Source organism: Phacochoerus africanus, chromosome 9, assembly GCF_016906955.1.
Source record: "Phacochoerus africanus isolate WHEZ1 chromosome 9, ROS_Pafr_v1, whole genome shotgun sequence".
Taxonomy (NCBI): Eukaryota; Metazoa; Chordata; class Mammalia; order Artiodactyla; family Suidae; genus Phacochoerus; species Phacochoerus africanus.
In genome coordinates, this window is record NC_062552.1 from 39,273,774 (window position 1) to 39,289,195 (window position 15,422).

The 15,422-nt window shown below is 52.6% G+C and overlaps 1 protein-coding gene across 4 annotated transcripts; it reads left to right on the forward strand.

The window, feature by feature from the left end:
- Positions 1-152: 152 nt before the first annotated feature.
- On the forward strand, positions 153-12,274 carry KLHDC3 (kelch domain containing 3). 4 transcript variants are annotated; one of them, XM_047797368.1, is made up of 15 exons: positions 153-421; positions 2,556-2,768; positions 2,945-3,121; positions 3,277-3,392; positions 3,572-3,643; positions 3,822-4,035; positions 4,114-4,200; positions 4,312-4,420; positions 4,539-4,612; positions 10,181-10,328; positions 10,459-10,525; positions 10,604-10,708; positions 10,993-11,067; positions 11,198-11,315; positions 11,742-12,274. In XM_047797368.1, the coding sequence occupies exons 2-15, from the start codon at positions 2,615-2,617 to the stop codon at positions 11,876-11,878; spliced, it is 1,653 nt and encodes a 550-aa protein (XP_047653324.1). In that variant the 5' UTR covers positions 153-421; positions 2,556-2,614; the 3' UTR covers positions 11,879-12,274. The 4 variants fall into 4 exon arrangements, with proteins under 4 accessions (XP_047653324.1, XP_047653322.1, XP_047653321.1 ...); XM_047797366.1 differs by lacking the exons at positions 10,181-10,328; positions 10,459-10,525; positions 10,604-10,708; ... (1 more) ...; positions 11,198-11,315; positions 11,742-12,274 and adding exons at positions 4,738-4,816; positions 5,919-6,548 and having other exon boundaries at positions 225-431; XM_047797365.1 differs by lacking the exons at positions 10,181-10,328; positions 10,459-10,525; positions 10,604-10,708; ... (1 more) ...; positions 11,198-11,315; positions 11,742-12,274 and adding exons at positions 4,738-4,816; positions 5,919-6,548 and having other exon boundaries at positions 244-421.
- The last annotated feature ends 3,148 nt before the right edge of the window (positions 12,275-15,422 follow it).

A 15,422-nucleotide genomic window follows, 5' to 3' on the forward strand; every position in this document is an offset into this window, starting at 1 on the left:
ACCACAGCCACAGCAACACGGGATCCGAGCCGCCTCTGTTACCAACACTGCAGCTCGTGGCAAGGCCGGATCCTTAACCGACTGAGCGGGGCCAGGGATCGAACCCTCAGGTTCGTTACCACTGAGCCGCAACGCGAACTCGGCCCCGCGGTGTTTGATAGGTATAAGCACATGCGCAGACTCCTCCGACTCCTGCCCATCCTTCAGCCCCTCGCGTTCCTCCCGAAACCGATGGACTACAAATCCCGGTAGACTTCCGGCACTTAGAGCTGAATGCACGTGCGCTTACAGCTGCCCGCCGGAAGGACCGAGCCTGGCTGTGTTTATCTCGTTGGAGACCCAGTCGGCAGTTGGCGGGCAACGGGTTCAAAGCTGCAGGCAGCGCGAGGACCCGCGGCCCCGCCCCGGCCCGGCCTGGCAGGTAGCCCGTGGTGGGTTGAGGGACGAGGAAAATCATAGGGGATGGGGACGCCGATGCCTAGAGCTGAATTGTGGGGGAGGGGCCGGAGACCGATGAGGTGGGGGTGGGGAGGGGGATGACGGGAAAGGAGAGTGTTAAGGGGGAAAGAAGGGCTGGGGGAGGATGGTGGGGGAAGCGATGGGAGAGACCTGGTAACTGGAGGAGGCACTGAAGGGAACTGGAAGGAAGACTGGGTTAGGAGGAGAATGGGAAAGCTGAGGATAATGGAAGAAAAGGGCGGGGGTGTCTGGTGTTGTGGGGGCAGGGAGGTTGGAATGACTGGAAGAAGACCCGGATAGCGTCATATACAGGGAGGAATATCTCTGGCCGAAAAGGGTCAGGGAATGTTAGCTTTTTTCCCCCCTAGCAAAAGAAGGAAAATGGAAGGCTGTCGGGGTGGAGCTTGGAGTTGTGGGAGAAGGAAAAAGCAGAAAACTGCAAAGCTCTCAAGAGATCTGAAAAGGCCAGAAACGGAGAGTGAAAATTGCAAGAGAATAGGTAGGGGGGCAGGTCCCTGAAAGGCATGGAAGAAGCTGGAGAATGCCGCAGTGATGGAGCACGGACGGGAGAGCCCCAGGGATCAGAGGCGCCCGGGAGATGCTGGGGCTTGTCTTTCATGAGCTTGAGTTGTCCTTTGGAGAAGACGCTGAGGGTTTTTTCCTCTACCTTTGGATGGAATTGCTTCCCTCTTGCCCAGTGAATTCTTTACTTTACCTTGATATAGCTGAAGAGGAGAGTAGAAGCTGTGAGGGAAGAGGAAGGACCCCCATTCTTAAGCTCTCCAACTTCCTTCCTGTCTGTCCCCACAAGCCCAGATCCAAGAGCTTTTGGATTGAGGACAGGAGTAATGAAGTGAGAGTGGTTTCCTGCTGGGGCTATTTCAGGTTTGGCAGAGTGGGGGAGGGTTGGGGGAAGTTGGGTGGGGGCAGGGGTCTGGCGAGCCAGCTCAAAGCCCTGTGTCTTTCTTGCAAGGGACCTTCCTTTGCTTGAGCTTCTTCTGTGCCTGAGGTTCGGGCTAGCTCTTCCCTCTGCCAGGGCTTCTTGAACAGGGAGCAGATGATCCACCCAAACCCAGCAGGTGCCTGCCAGCGAAGGCAGTGCCAGCTGCAAGAGGATTTGTCTAACAGAGCCTTCAAATGTACCCATTATCTCTAGGTTGGCGGGTTGTCTTGCAGAGACCATGACCGCTCATGCCTGGGTCTTTTTCTTATCCAGACCAAAGGCATTTTTGTGTTCCTGCTCCTCTCCAAGACACATCGCCACCCCCTATCCCCTTTCAGGGCCCCAAACGGGAAAAGAGCTGCTGGAAACAGCTTGTTCCTTACCACAATGGCAGGGTTGGGCAAGTGGCAAGAGGAGAAAACCCCGCCTCCCCACCCCCACCCCCTCAATCCCCGGCAGACACATACCTTTCTGGCTTAAGTTCTTGGCAGCATCCCAGGCACAGCTGTCAAAGGAACTCATCGTGCCTGTGAGGGGCCCTGGGTGACCCTGCTGACAACAGCTCAGTTGCACAAGAGCCCCCCAGGAGGGGCTAACTGTCCATGGAAGTCCCCGTCCCGGATTCATCCCACCCTGTCCTGGATAGAGGGACTGTTCCTCTCTGAAAGCCTAAAAGCTTTTCAGCTTGGAGACACTCATGCCAGCTTTCAATGGACCGTTTGGGGCTGCCTGGGCTATTCATAGCTCTGAGTATTTTGAGATCCCGCTCCCCACCTCAAAGAGCACACAGATTCTTAGAGAGGTGGCAATAAGCAGAGCAGAGCCAGAGAGAAAAGAGGAGCTTGGGCCTGGCCAGGGACAGGGTGGAGCCTCGGTGAGTAGGAGACAACCATGTTAAGCCCTTGTTCAGCAGCAGAGCTCGCAGTCAGGTCAGAGTGGCCCCACCCTTCACTGTTGGAGAACACAGGGCCGGGGGCCAGCTCCCTGACCTCAGCAGCTCCCTTAGTACATAGCCAGCCACCTGAGCTGCAGAGGGGTGGTGTGGAAGGGCCACCAGGGTGACACTTGGAGGCCAGGGCTAGTCCTGGGCAGAGTCACGGTGAGCCAGGCAAAGGCCTTGCCTGAGGAGCCCACGGTCCTAACTTGTGTGCAGGTAGCAGAGGCAGCAGGCCGTGCCGGGGGGGCATGTGGCTGTAACCAGTGGCCCAGGGGATGTTACGCTGGACGGTGCACCTGGAGGGCGGGCCCCGCAGGGTGAACCATGCTGCAGTGGCCGTCGGGCACCGGGTGTACTCCTTCGGGGGTTACTGCTCCGGCGAGGACTACGAGACGCTGCGTCAGATTGATGTACACATTTTCAATGCAGGTGAGCTCCCCTGGGGACCATCCCTGGGCACCCCCAGGGAGGGCAACTGGGCGGCTGAGGAAGGTTTGATGTGGGTGCCTGCAGCCAAAAGGGATGGGGAACACGCACATCTGGTTTGGGGAGAGGTGGATAGCCTCAAGGGAGGTTCCCAGGGCTGAGCAGAGCTGTGCCCACAGTGTCCTTGCGTTGGACAAAGCTGCCCCCGGTGAGGCCCGCCACCCGCGGGCAGGCTCCCGTGGTACCCTACATGCGGTACGGACACTCCACCGTCCTCATCGACGACACAGTCTTCCTTTGGGGTGGGCGGAATGACACCGAAGGGGCCTGCAATGTGCTTTATGCTTTCGATGTCAGTGAGTATGGGTCTCAGGCTGCCAAGTGGTACCTGGGCGGGGGGAGGGGGGGGTTCTGGGAAAGGTGTGGGCTGAGGGGGCTGGGGATGAGGCATCCCGAAGTGTAGGAGGGAGGGTCCGCTTGCTCACTGGGCCCACCCTTTCCCCCTCTTCAGATACTCACAAGTGGTCCACACCCCGAGTAGCAGGAACAGTTCCTGGGGCCCGGGACGGACATTCGGCTTGTGTCCTGGGCAAGACCATGTATATTTTCGGGGGCTACGAGCAGCTGGTAGGTCTGAACTCGAGGTTCAGGGTGGGGAATGACAAAGAGGAAGGGGAATTAAGGTAGTGGAATGGGAGGCTTTGGTTTGCTCCCAGGATCAGAAGGAGGAGGGTGGAGGGTCGGGGGATGACCACTTCCCCTCCCTCTCTTATTCCTTCTCTTACTTCCTTCCTTGTCCCTCTCAGGCGGACTGCTTTTCCAATGACATTCACAAGCTGGATACCAGCACCATGACATGGACCCTGATCTGTACAAAGGTCTGCCCTTTTTCCTCTCTCCCAGATCTCCCGCCTCAGTTTAAGAAACCATAGGGACAAATCAGCTGTACTTTACAAAGAGAGAGAGAGAGGAAGGAAGGAAGGGAAAGAAAGAAACCATAGGGAGCTTCAAAGCCAAAGCTGACCCCCTCCCCCTCCTGTCTCTGCTCTTGCCCAGGGCAACCCCGCACGCTGGAGGGACTTCCACTCGGCCACCATGCTGGGCAATCACATGTATGTCTTTGGGGGCCGTGCCGACCGTTTCGGGCCATTCCACTCCAACAATGAGATTTACTGCAACCGCATCCGCGTCTTTGACACGAGGACCGAGGCCTGGCTGGACTGTCCACCCACCCCGGTGCTGCCTGAGGGGCGCCGGAGCCACTCAGCCTGTAAGCGTCTGTCATGTCCCTTCTCGTTCCCCCTTCCTACCCATTGTCCCACACTCTTGAAAATTCTTCTCCTTCCAGTTGGCTACAATGGGGAGCTGTACATTTTTGGTGGCTATAATGCAAGGCTGAATCGGCACTTCCATGATCTCTGGAAGTTTAACCCTGGTAAGGAGCCCTGCCTTTAAGGGAGGAACAGGGAGCAGTTAGGTGAGGGCAGGGGTGGAGAGGCTGTCTGCACTAGGCAGGTGTTGACCCGCCATTCAACCTTCTCTTTAGTGTCATTTACCTGGAAGAAGATTGAACCGAAGGGGAAGGGGCCGTGTCCCCGCCGGCGCCAGTGCTGCTGTATTGTTGGTGACAAGATTGTTCTCTTTGGGGGTACCAGGTTAGGAGGAGAGGAGGGAGGGCTCCAGGAAGGGCCTAAGCCTATGACTAACATTTGAGCAAGAGGGTCTCGTGGGTGGTCTCTGCTTCTTCCTTCATTTCTCTTTTGATCCCTACAGTCCGTCTCCTGAGGAAGGCCTGGGAGATGAATTTGACCTTATAGATCATTCTGACTTACACATTTTGGACTTTAGTAAGTGATAACTTATTCCCAAAGTGCTCCTGCTATCAGGGTCCCTGGCCTTGGGTGGTGATATCCAGGACTGGCCCCTTTGCTTGGCTTTAACCATCTTCCTCTCCCCCACTCCTCCTTTAAAGGCCCTAGTCTGAAGACTCTGTGCAAACTGGCTGTGATTCAGTATAACCTGGACCAGTCCTGTTTGCCCCATGACATCAGGTACAGTGAATGGTTGGAAAGGAGGGATTGGTTGAGGGTGATGGGCAGCACAGGCATGACCCGATTAGCTTGGTCTTGGTGTGAAGGAGAGAGAGATTGTTCTGCTGGGGATGTAATATACTTGTGGAGAGTGAATTGGAAGGAAAAATAAGACTGTCAGCTGGGGTAAATTACATGGGGGGAAAAATCCAGTTTCAAACAAACCAAGCTCATAAGCATCACTTCCTGAGACCTGAGCTTGTTTTTGTTAACATGCTGAGAAGGTTTGAGTAAATCTTAGAATCTAGCTGCAGAGAGACGTTTAGGAGCTTCTGGATCACATTAGTTCCAGAGTTAAGGGAGGTCCTTCCTACTTCCCTTTGAGTCCGTATTCTTAGGTCCAAATCAACTGCTGAAAGTTATCTGGTGTACGATTGTGCCCTTTGGGGTCATTCTGCGACACTTCACTCCTTTTGTAACAGTTCTGCTTAACTCTTACTTGCTGAGGGTCTGTGTGTTCAGCATGTGGTGACAGAGTATATACAAGGCTGAACTGAGGGATCCAGGCTGGCCCAAGTGCTTAATACCAAGTAGACTGTAGCCTTGGCATAAGGAGGTACTTAGTGAATCTTTGTTGAATGACAGTATTGCCAAAAAGGGAGGAATTTAATTTGAATTTGGTGGGAGGTGTGGGGAAGGCCTCTGGGAGGATAGGAGAGCTGAGTCAGGGCCTTAGAAGAATGGGAGTTGAGCTTATTCCTGGGAGGGGAAGGGGGAGGGGCTTCCTGATTGTATCTAAGCAGAGGAGGAAAGGTAGGTTTGGAAGTTTGTTGACATGTGTACAGTGATGGTTTTCTCATTGTGTACGGCACACGAATATAAATATGTAAACATAAACAGGAAATCCACTTGAGCTTGCAGGTGGAGGAGTGGGTGGTATTGGATTTGGTGGTGGGAGGGGTGTGATTGTTAAACCCGGTAGGACTGTAAGGAAGAGGTGGTTGTAGGTGGTTGAGCTTTAGGAAGTTGAAGGGACTGGTGTGTTGATAGCTTTGTTTGAGCAATTCTAGACTTCGGGGTGGAAGCTCTCCTTTCTTTCTGCCTGTCATTTTTGGCCTTCCAGGTGGGAGCTGAATGCCATGACCACCAACAGCAATATCAGTCGCCCCATCGTCTCCTCCCATGGGTAGAGGAAGTTTCTGCCGCCTCCCTTCCTGAGCCTGCGTTGTCTTCACTGCCCCTGCCCATCTCTCACCCGCCTGCCCCCTTTGGACCCTGGACTCGTATACCTCCACATGGAGTTGGACTAGAGGTGTTTTCTGTGCTGTGAACTCAGTGGGGAGCTGTAGGGAGGAGGGCTAGGTCCCCTCCTCCTTGGGCCGAGGGCCCCTTCCCCTTGGTGCTCTTTCCCATCCACCTCCCTCCAACTGCTCCTGGGCCTCTGCTCTGCCCTGGCCAGCCATTCTCTGCTGGGAAGTGAAGGGAGTGGGGAGAAGGGAGAAGCAAGCAGGGTCTGAGCCTCAGGAGCTTCCCCCCCAACACACACCCCTATTACCACCCCTTCCCCCTGCTTGAGCCATGAGCATGGATTGGGAGCCGAGAGGAGTTGCAGCTGTTGGCATGAAGCCTCCTTCTCCCTGACTTGGGGAGGCAAGGACCAGCAGGTAATCTCACCCTTCCTTGAGCTGTTGCTGCACCCTGACGCTCTCAGCCGGCTCGGATTTTATAAAAATGAATTAAAAAAATCTCCAAACGTCTGATCTCTTTTTGTGAAACACAATAGGTTTGGGAGGAGTTTCCGATGAGGTACTGGCTTCTCAGCCAAGGGCATTAGGAAACCAAGAACCAACACAGCCTGGCTTTAGTTTCTCTTCAGTGCTAAGTCAGTGCTTTGCGACAGACGAAAAGTTGGTGACGTTTTCGCAACTGGGTGCCCTTTTCTGCTGTAGGAGGGTTCCCAGGTGGCCCGCGGGGCTGCCGGGCCAGCCTACCCCGGCCTTTTGGCTCGGCGGTGGGCGGGATCAACTCTGACGTCGCCAAGCCGCGTGGACTCGGCCTACGGAAATGCCGGAAGGGGCGGGGCTGCCAGGGCGGAAGTAGTGCCATTAGTGTTTGGCTCAACGCGGAAGCCAATGCCGAGAGTGAGCTCCCGGGATGGGTTGGCTGCCGGGTCTCCCCACGGGGCCTGGGACGGCGAGGAGGACGGCGGGGGCCTGCGGAAGGGTGAGGGCACAGCATCGGGCCGAAGGGGAAAGCGCGGGTGGCGGGGAGAGGGGCCAGGCAGCGGCGGCCGCCCGGCGCCCAGTAGTTCAGCGTCTGGTGTGGGCTCGGACCCCGCAGACGCCGTTAGGGTGAAACTGCTAAGTCTTGGAAAGACGCCAACCGAGAGCGCCCCCAACGCATTGGAGAGTAAGAGAGGCTGCTTCCTGCGTTAGGACATACTGAGCAGTTTCTTAAAGGAAGAAAGAGGGCTTTGCGCAGGGGGAAAAACGTGTGTTCAAAAGCAGTCAGGAAAGGGCATGGATTGTTGGGGAAGGCTTAGTAGGTGAAAATTCAACCAACTTCGTGAACATGGAGTTCTGTCGTGGCTCAGTGGTTAACGAATCCCACTAGGAACCATGAGGTTGCGGGTTCGATTCCTGGCCTTGCTCAGTGGGTTAAGGATCCGGCGTTGCCGTGATCTGTGGTGTAGGTCGCAGACGCGGCTCGGATCTGGCATTGCTGTGGCTGTGGCATAGGCCTGCAGCTATAGCTCCTATTAGACCTCTAGCCTGGGGACCTCCAATAGGCCATGGGTGCGGCCCTAAAAAGACAAAAAAAAAAAAAATCTTAAACATTATTAAGCGTTTATAGTATGCAGGTACAGTTCTAGATGCCACAGATAGTGAATAAAGCAACCCCAAACTCTTCTTATAAAGCTTATTATTTAGGGCTTAAAAAACAAGAAGCAACTTAATACATTAAAAGGCAATAAAAGTTCCCACCATGGCGCAGCGAGTTAAGGATCTGGTGTTGTCTCTGAGGCAGTGCTGGTTCGGTCCCTGCTCCGGAACAGTGCATTAAGGATCTGGACCAGCTGTTGCTCCCATTCTATCCTTGGCTGTGGAACTTCCAGATTGTCCGGGCACAGCAGAAAAATAAAATTTACAAAAGGCAATAAAGGACGAAATTGCATGTTTTAAAAGGGTGGATTTGGGAGTTCCTGCAGTGGCACCATGGATTAAGAATCTGACTGCAGCAGTGCCCATCGTGTCGCAGTGGTTAATGAATCCGACTAGGAACCATGAGGTTGCAGGTTCGATCCCTGGCCTTGCTCAGTGGGTTAAGGATCCGGCATTGCCGTGAGCTGTGGTGTAGGTCACAGACACGGCTCGGATCCTGCGTTGCTGTGGCTCTGGCGTAGGCTGACATCTGCAGCTCCGATTAGACCCCTAGCCTGGAAAACTCCACATGCTGCCGGAGCAGCACTAGAAAAAGACAAAAAAAGAAAAAAAAGAATCTGACTGCAGCGGTTTGGGTTGCTGTAGAGGTGTGGGTTCCATTTCTGGCCGGCACAGTTGGTTAAAAGATCCGGTGTTGCCTGTGTTGCCGTAGCTCCTGATGGGATTCAGTCCCTGGCCCAGCAACTTCCATATGCCAAGGAAGCGGCCATTTAAAAAAGAGGGGGGTGGGTTGGAGTTCCTGTCCTGTCACAGTGGTTAACGAATCCAACTAGGAACCATGAGGTTGCGGGTTCAATGCCTGGCCTTGCTCAGTGGGTTAAGGATCTGGCATTGCTGTGAGCTGTGGTGTAGGTTGCAGACACAGCTTGGATCCCTTGTTGCTGTGGCTCTGGCATAGGCCAGTGGCTACAGCTCCGATTTGACCCCTAGCCTGGGAACCTCCATATGCCGCTGGAGCAGCCCTAGAGAAGACAAAAAGCGGGGGGGGGGGGAGTGGGTGGGTGTTATAGTATGTGGATTATATATCTCAATTTTTCAAAAGAGCTTTGAAGAGAAAGCAGGGGAGAGTTTGCAATTTTAAGTAATCACAAAAGACCTGAGAAGGTGACATTTGAGAAAGAGTATGAAGGAAGTTGAGGAAGCAAGCAATAAATACATCTGGAGGAAGTATTTCAAGCAGAGCCAGAATCAAGTGCAAGGGAACCGAGGTGGGAACATTCCTCCTTAGAAACTGCTGGGAGGCTGTTGACTGAAGAGGAGTAAGAAGATTAGTAGGAGATGAGATGAGAGACAATATGGGGGATAGGTCACACGGGGGTTTCAGGAGGTTTCAAGCAATTACAAAGCCTATAGCTTTTCCTCTGAGTTAGAAGCCATTGGGGGGTTTTGAGTTCTGGAGTGACTAGTCTGAAGGATGTGTGTGTGGAAATGAGGTGGGAGTGATAAGATGAGGTTTGCATTTTATATGCTGACCCAGGCTAAGGTGGGAAGGCAGGAAGCATAGCTTTGAAAGGAGTGAGACTGGGGTTGGGAGAGCAGTTAGGAGGCTCAAGCACTGATTAAGGTGAGAAGCGCTGAGCATATTCTGAACCAGAATAATGGCAGTGGTAACTGAGCAAGGAAGCCAGAGGTCCTTGTGGAGAGGCCTAGAAAGGAATAATTTAAACGAGAAGGCGATGGGAGTTCCCAGCGTGGCTCAGTGGTTAACGAATCCGACTAGGAACCATGAGGTTGCGGGTTCGATCCCTGGCCTCACTCAGTGGGTTAAGGATCCAGCATTGCTGTGAGCTGTGGTGTAGGTCGCAGACGCGGCTCGGATCCCGAGTTGCTGTGGCTGTGGTGTAGGCCGGCAGCTACAGCTCCGATTAGACCCCTAGCCTGGGAACCTCCACATGCTGCAGGTGCAGCCCTAAAAAGACAAAAGACAAAAATAAAAATAAAATAAAAGAGAAGGTGAAAAAGAAGAGACTGGTGGAGTTCCTGTCGCGGCTCAGTGGAAACGAATCTGACTAGTACCCATGAGGGCACAGATCTATCCCTGGCCCCACTCAGTGGGTCAGGAATCTGGCACAGCCGTGGCTTGGATCTGGCCTTGCTGTGGCTGTGGCATAGGTCAGTGGCTGCAGCTCCAATTTGACCACTAGCCTGGGAACTTCCGTATGCTGTGGGTATAGCCCTAAAAACACACACACACACACAAAAAAGACTGGCCTGGTCCACCTCCAGCCTTCCTTAGCAAGGTGAGGCCCCAGGTAGCTGGAACGGTTGGTGAGTTAGATGTCACTGTAGCACCTTTGCTGCCCGGGACCTGCAGTGATTGGTCTGAAGGGGATATTGAGACATGAGGATGGGGTGACGTCATTGCAGTCTTTGCAGTAGTGGAAGATGCTGAGCTGAGTTGACTCCCGACACACACACACACACCCCCCACTTCCTTCCACAGGCACTTCTGACATGTCATTTGAGGAGCTGTTGGAATTGCAGAGCCAAGTGGGGACTAAGACATACAAACAATTGGTAACTGGAAACAGCACTAAGAAGCAAAGTTCTAGACCACCTGTCCAAAAAGCATGTGTGGCCGATAAGCACAGGTGAGGAGCATGGCCTGCCCCAGGAGTTGCAGGATACCTGGGACCTTGAGTAGCTGCTTTCTTGTGTGGCAAGTAGGAGGCCTTTGACAAGACAGGAACTCTCTTGACCTGTCCTTTCCTTTCTCTGTAGGCCTCTGGAAATGTCAGCCAAGGTCCGTGTGCCATTTTTGCGTCAAGTTGTCCCCATCAGTAAGAAGGTGAGGAAGAGGCAGTAAGGTGCTCTCTCAGCGAAAGGACAGCGAACAGTTCTTTTATGTTCTTTGTTCTCTCCAAAGGTAGCCCGCGACCCGCGCTTTGATGATCTGTCAGGGGAATATAATCCTGAGGTGTTTGATAAAACGTATCAGTTCCTAAATGACATCCGAGCCAGAGAGAAAGAGGTGTGTAGCATGAGACTGGTTTGTGGGGATCTGAGGGGTGGGAAACTGGAGCCCTGGCAGAGGGGAGCAGGGCTCCCCAGTTTACGGGCTGTGTGATCATTGGCCAGGTTACTTTACCTCTTTTGCTTCAGTCTCCTAACCACAAGAAAAGAGGTGATAGTAATTCCTCTCTCATGGTGTTATTGAACTAACTTATGTGAACCTCTTAGACTAATGCTCGGCACAGAGTTTTAGTTAAACATTTACACAATGCTAACCATCATGTTTCATCTTCAATTGTGGAGCTTGTGAAAAAACAGTTGAAGAAGCGCCGCTCAGGGGAGGAGCATGAGAAACTGCAGCAGCTGCTTCAGCGCATGGTGAGTAATCTGGGGAGTGGGTCAGTCACAGGAGGCACCTGTGGGAGTGGTGAGAACAGGTGGAGGCAGGAGGTGACTGACGGTCCCTCCTGTTCACCCATCTCACTGGTCTGTCCTCTTGGCTCTTCAGGAGCAGCAAGACATGGCACAGCAGGAGCGAAAGCGGCAGCAGGAGCTGCGCCTGGCCCTGAAGCAGGAGCGGCGGGCTCAGGCCCAGCAGGGCCATCGGCCGTACTTCCTGAAGAAATGTGAGTGGGGCACAGCCATGACAGGCCATTACAGGGGCAGGGATTAGTGCCCATAGTGGCAGAATGTACTGCCACTGTTTAGTGCCCATAGTGGCAGAATGCCACTGCCGCTGTTTCTACTTTCCTCCACTTTACCACGGGAAGAAACAGCGGGAAAGAACTGTTTGTAACCATGCTTGCATCCCTCCGTAGACTATGGGCAGGAAGTGTGACTTTCCTCTCTGGCCCACCCCCACGTAGGTTGGCTTGGGCACAAAGAAGGAGCTCACAATTGAGTTGAGAGAGTGGCATCCTAGAGGTCAGCTTGCTTATACACCATTGAATTCCAGATGGGTGTCGTAGCCCAGTGTAATGGTCAAGACTTGCTGACCTGGGGGCAGGGGCTTCCTGCTTGGCTTACCAGCTTGCTTTCTCCCTGTGCTCTAGCTGAGCAGCGCCAATTGGTCCTAGCTGAGAAGTTCAAGGAGCTGAAACGCAGCAAGAAGCTCGAGAGCTTCTTGAGTCGAAAGAGACGCCGAAATGCAGGCAAGGACAGAAGACATCTCCCTTTGAGCAAAGAGTAATAAGAAAACGTCCTCAGCTCTTCTGCTGCCCCAGCAAGAAATGCAGCTCCCGGGACACATTTGGGCTGGGCCTGTTCTGGTCCTTTCCCACTCAAGGGCAAGGCTCACAGCTGCCTTGGAACTAGATTGGCTCAGAGATGACTGAGAGGGTCTGGGATGCCCCAGGGCTGGACGAGAAGAGCAGTTCAGCCTTGTGCCGCAACGCACTTCCTCTCCTTGGATCTGGTTCACCGTGTCCTCCTGTCCTTCTCCCACTTGCCTTGAGACAGTGATTCTGGTATAGAAGGAAAAGGACCAGTGAGTGACACTGAGGCCGGTTGAAGGCCATAGGGTCTGCGAGTGGCTCCCAGGACTGAGTCTATGTGGGAGCCAGTTCATAAACACTCTTGTCACTCATCTTTTTTATTCTGCTTATTTTGTAGGTGACCTAGAATTGCTGTTTCAGGGGTTGTGCATGGGGTAGGAAATAAACCTGAGGCTGCTACAAAGTGGGGAGTTAGGTCACAGCCCCCTCCTACTTAAACCTAACAGATGACTTGATCATTCAAACAGGGAACCAATTCCACAACTCATCAACTTAGCTTTGGTATCTGATGCAAGGAAAGATAGGAGGTGGGGACAGAAATCTTCCCCAGTAGGTCAGCACAGCTGGCTCTACTGTTTGGGTTGAGAATTCAATATTGCCCCCGTGGACTAGAAAATATTCTTAAGCTGACAATTCAGTTTATTTATTTATTTATTTATTTATTTATTTTTGTCTTTTTGCTATTTCTTTGGGCCGCTTCCGCGGCATATGGAGGTTCCCGGGCTAGGGGTCCAATCGGAGCCGTAGCCACCGGCCTACGCCAGAGCCACAGCAACACGGGATCCGAGCCGCGTCTGCAACCTACACCACAGCTCACGGCAACGCCGGATCGTTAACCCACTGAGCAAGGGCAGGGACCGAACCCGCAACCCCATGGTTCCTAGATTCGTTAACCACTGCGCCACGATGGGAACTCCTGACAATTCAGTTTAAATGGCCTCAGGTTGGTAGTACCTTGAGGCTCCTGGCACAGAAGCAAATGCATTCCTCTCGAGGATTGTATGTGAAACACAGGCCTTAAGGAATTCCTTCAGATAAAATTTCACTTACAGTGAAAACACAAAGCACACAAGAGAAGAAACTACTGTGAGCAAGAGTCATTAGGAACATCAGCAACAGAATCAGACGTGCAAAGACTAAGATGTTGGAAGCATAAAACAAAATGCAAAAATGTCTCAGGTTTAAAGAAAAGTTCTGGCTAATGAAAAAAACATCGAAAAGGACCAAATTGGTTTGATTAAAAAAAAGTTTTTAATGGAAAATGTACTATTTGAAGTTAGAAACTTACTATGGTTAAGTAGCAGAAGAGACACACCCAGAAGGAGAATGAACTGGAAGTAGATGTGAAGATGATGGAGCCCAGGAAACAGGGAAATGGAACCTAAGGAAAAGAGGTTAAACACGTGGAAGAAAGGAGTTCCCTGCTCTGGCACCACAGAGTCCATGGCGCCTCCGCAGCACCAGGTCACAGGTTCAATCCCCAGCCTGGCATAGTGGGTTAAAAGGATCTGGGGTTGCCGCAACTGTAGCTCAGATCTGATCCCTGGCCCCAAGGACTCCATATGCCACAAGCGGTGGCCAGAAAAGAAAGAAAAAAAAAGGAAGATAGAATGAGGAGGTGTGACACAAGTCACAGTTCCAGAAGGAGAGAGTTCTTGCGAGGCAGAATTTTCTAAAGTGATAGAATGTAAAGCCCCAAGAATCAGGAGGACCAGACAGGAATGTGAGGGGGAGGGGGGTGGTCCTAGAAAAATCACACAAACTAGAGAACATTAGATTAGCATCTAAAAAACAGCTGGTAAAGGAAGGGGTGGAATTCAAAGCTGAGACCTCTGTTATTGCTTGCTGCCTCTGGGATGGCGGGGAAAGATGTCCTACTGACAAAAATGCACAAAAAATGCATTTCTCCCAGTGACCAAGATGAAGGTTGTAGCTGCCAGGAGAGTTCTGGCCCAGAGGGAGCAAGGGAGCCAGTGCCACAGCCTCCCCAATGCCACATGTGTCAGTTCTACCGTAAAGCCAACAAACCATTTCAGGATGATAAAAGACAAACTACTGGGGTCACAGGAACCTTAAGAAAATAGAAGAGAAGCTTAAAAAAAAAAGATAAACTCAGCAGTTAAAAGCCTTCTTTGTCGGATCCCTTGTTGATGTGACGTCAGTGCTGCCACCCAAGGTCCTCCACTTGCCGCCCTGTGCTCTAGACAGACTTCCAGCAGAGCATGTGATCACCAGGCTGCGAGGGGGATGCTGGGAAGGCAAGTATCTGGTCTTTTACGTGGTGGGAGATGGGCTCTATCTTCTACCTAGATTCAAGGTGGCCGGTTTCCAAGCATGAGAAGGGGATTCAGGTGAAGGGTGGTCAAGAAACCGGGACATAATGTCCACCACAAGGCTGCTCTGGCCCCAGGCCTTCAGACCATTACTTTCAGTAGCAGGAACTTGAGGGAGCCAGAGGAGACGGTGAGAGCACTGAGCTTCAGCTGCGGGTTGGTTTGTTAACAGCTTTAGTGAGATATAATGCACGTGTCATATAGTTTACCCATTTGAAGTATACAATTCAGTGGGTTTTAGTATATTCAGAATTGTATGACCATCACTCACCCACAATTTTGCAACATTTTCGACACCTTAAAAAGAACCCTCATGCCTTCTATCAGTCACTCCCCATTTCTTCCCAGTACCCTCAGCTCTAGGCAACCACTAAACCACAGTCAGTCTCTAGATTTGCCTATTTGGGGATAGCTTATATTACTGGGATCAATATGTGGTCCTTGCGCAAACCAGCTACAGGGGAATAAGGAATTGAGACTGAGGATGGTCTCACAAGGGCATCAGGTAGCCAACTTTCATCCCCTAAGTCAGCCAGGAAGTGCCCCCCCTGTAGAGACGGGAAGCCCTGAGGGCAGAGGAGGCAGCTCAGGTCTTTACTGATGCTGGTGTCTTTACTGATGCAGGTGGGACCGCTTGCCTGGATGGATGGATTTGAGCATATTGGCCAGGATGGAGTCGGATTTAGACTGACTCTGACTCCAGAGTCAGGGCCAGAGTTGGGGTTAAACTGCAGAGGCCAGAAAGTAACATAGGAGCTGGACTGCAGACAGAAGCATGCAAGATTTGGGGGTCATGGCTGGTGTGTTCTTTCCTTAAGAATTGTTGGAGACCTGTCCATTGCGGAAGAGGAGTTGGGAACTGGGTGGGAGACTGCAGGGCAGGGTGACTGAGTAGGATATAAGGGGCTGAGCGAGCACAGTGGGTGAGGCTGGTGACTCAGCCCACACAGGAGCCCACAGGGGCTGCAACAGCACAGGGGTGGCAGTGGGAGGAAGTCCCATCTGGTCCCCTACATGTGGTGCACGCTGGCCTTGGTCCTGAGCCCAGGGTTTCTGCTGGGAAAGGATAGGCTGGTAGAGAGCATGAGAACCCAGAGAAGCAAAAAGTGCTACCTGGGAGTTCCCA

Bases quoted from the DNA above. Each gene is read 5' to 3' on its own strand.
- KLHDC3 (XM_047797368.1), top strand. From the start codon at position 2,615: ATGTTACGCTGGACGGTGCACCTGGAGGGCGGGCCCCGCAGGGTGAAC. The intron at 4,201-4,311 runs GTAAGGAGCCCT...CCTTCTCTTTAG, and splicing joins TCTCTGGAAGTTTAACCCTG to TGTCATTTACCTGGAAGAAG. The intron at 10,709-10,992 runs GTGTGTAGCATG...TCAATTGTGGAG, and splicing joins TCCGAGCCAGAGAGAAAGAG to CTTGTGAAAAAACAGTTGAA.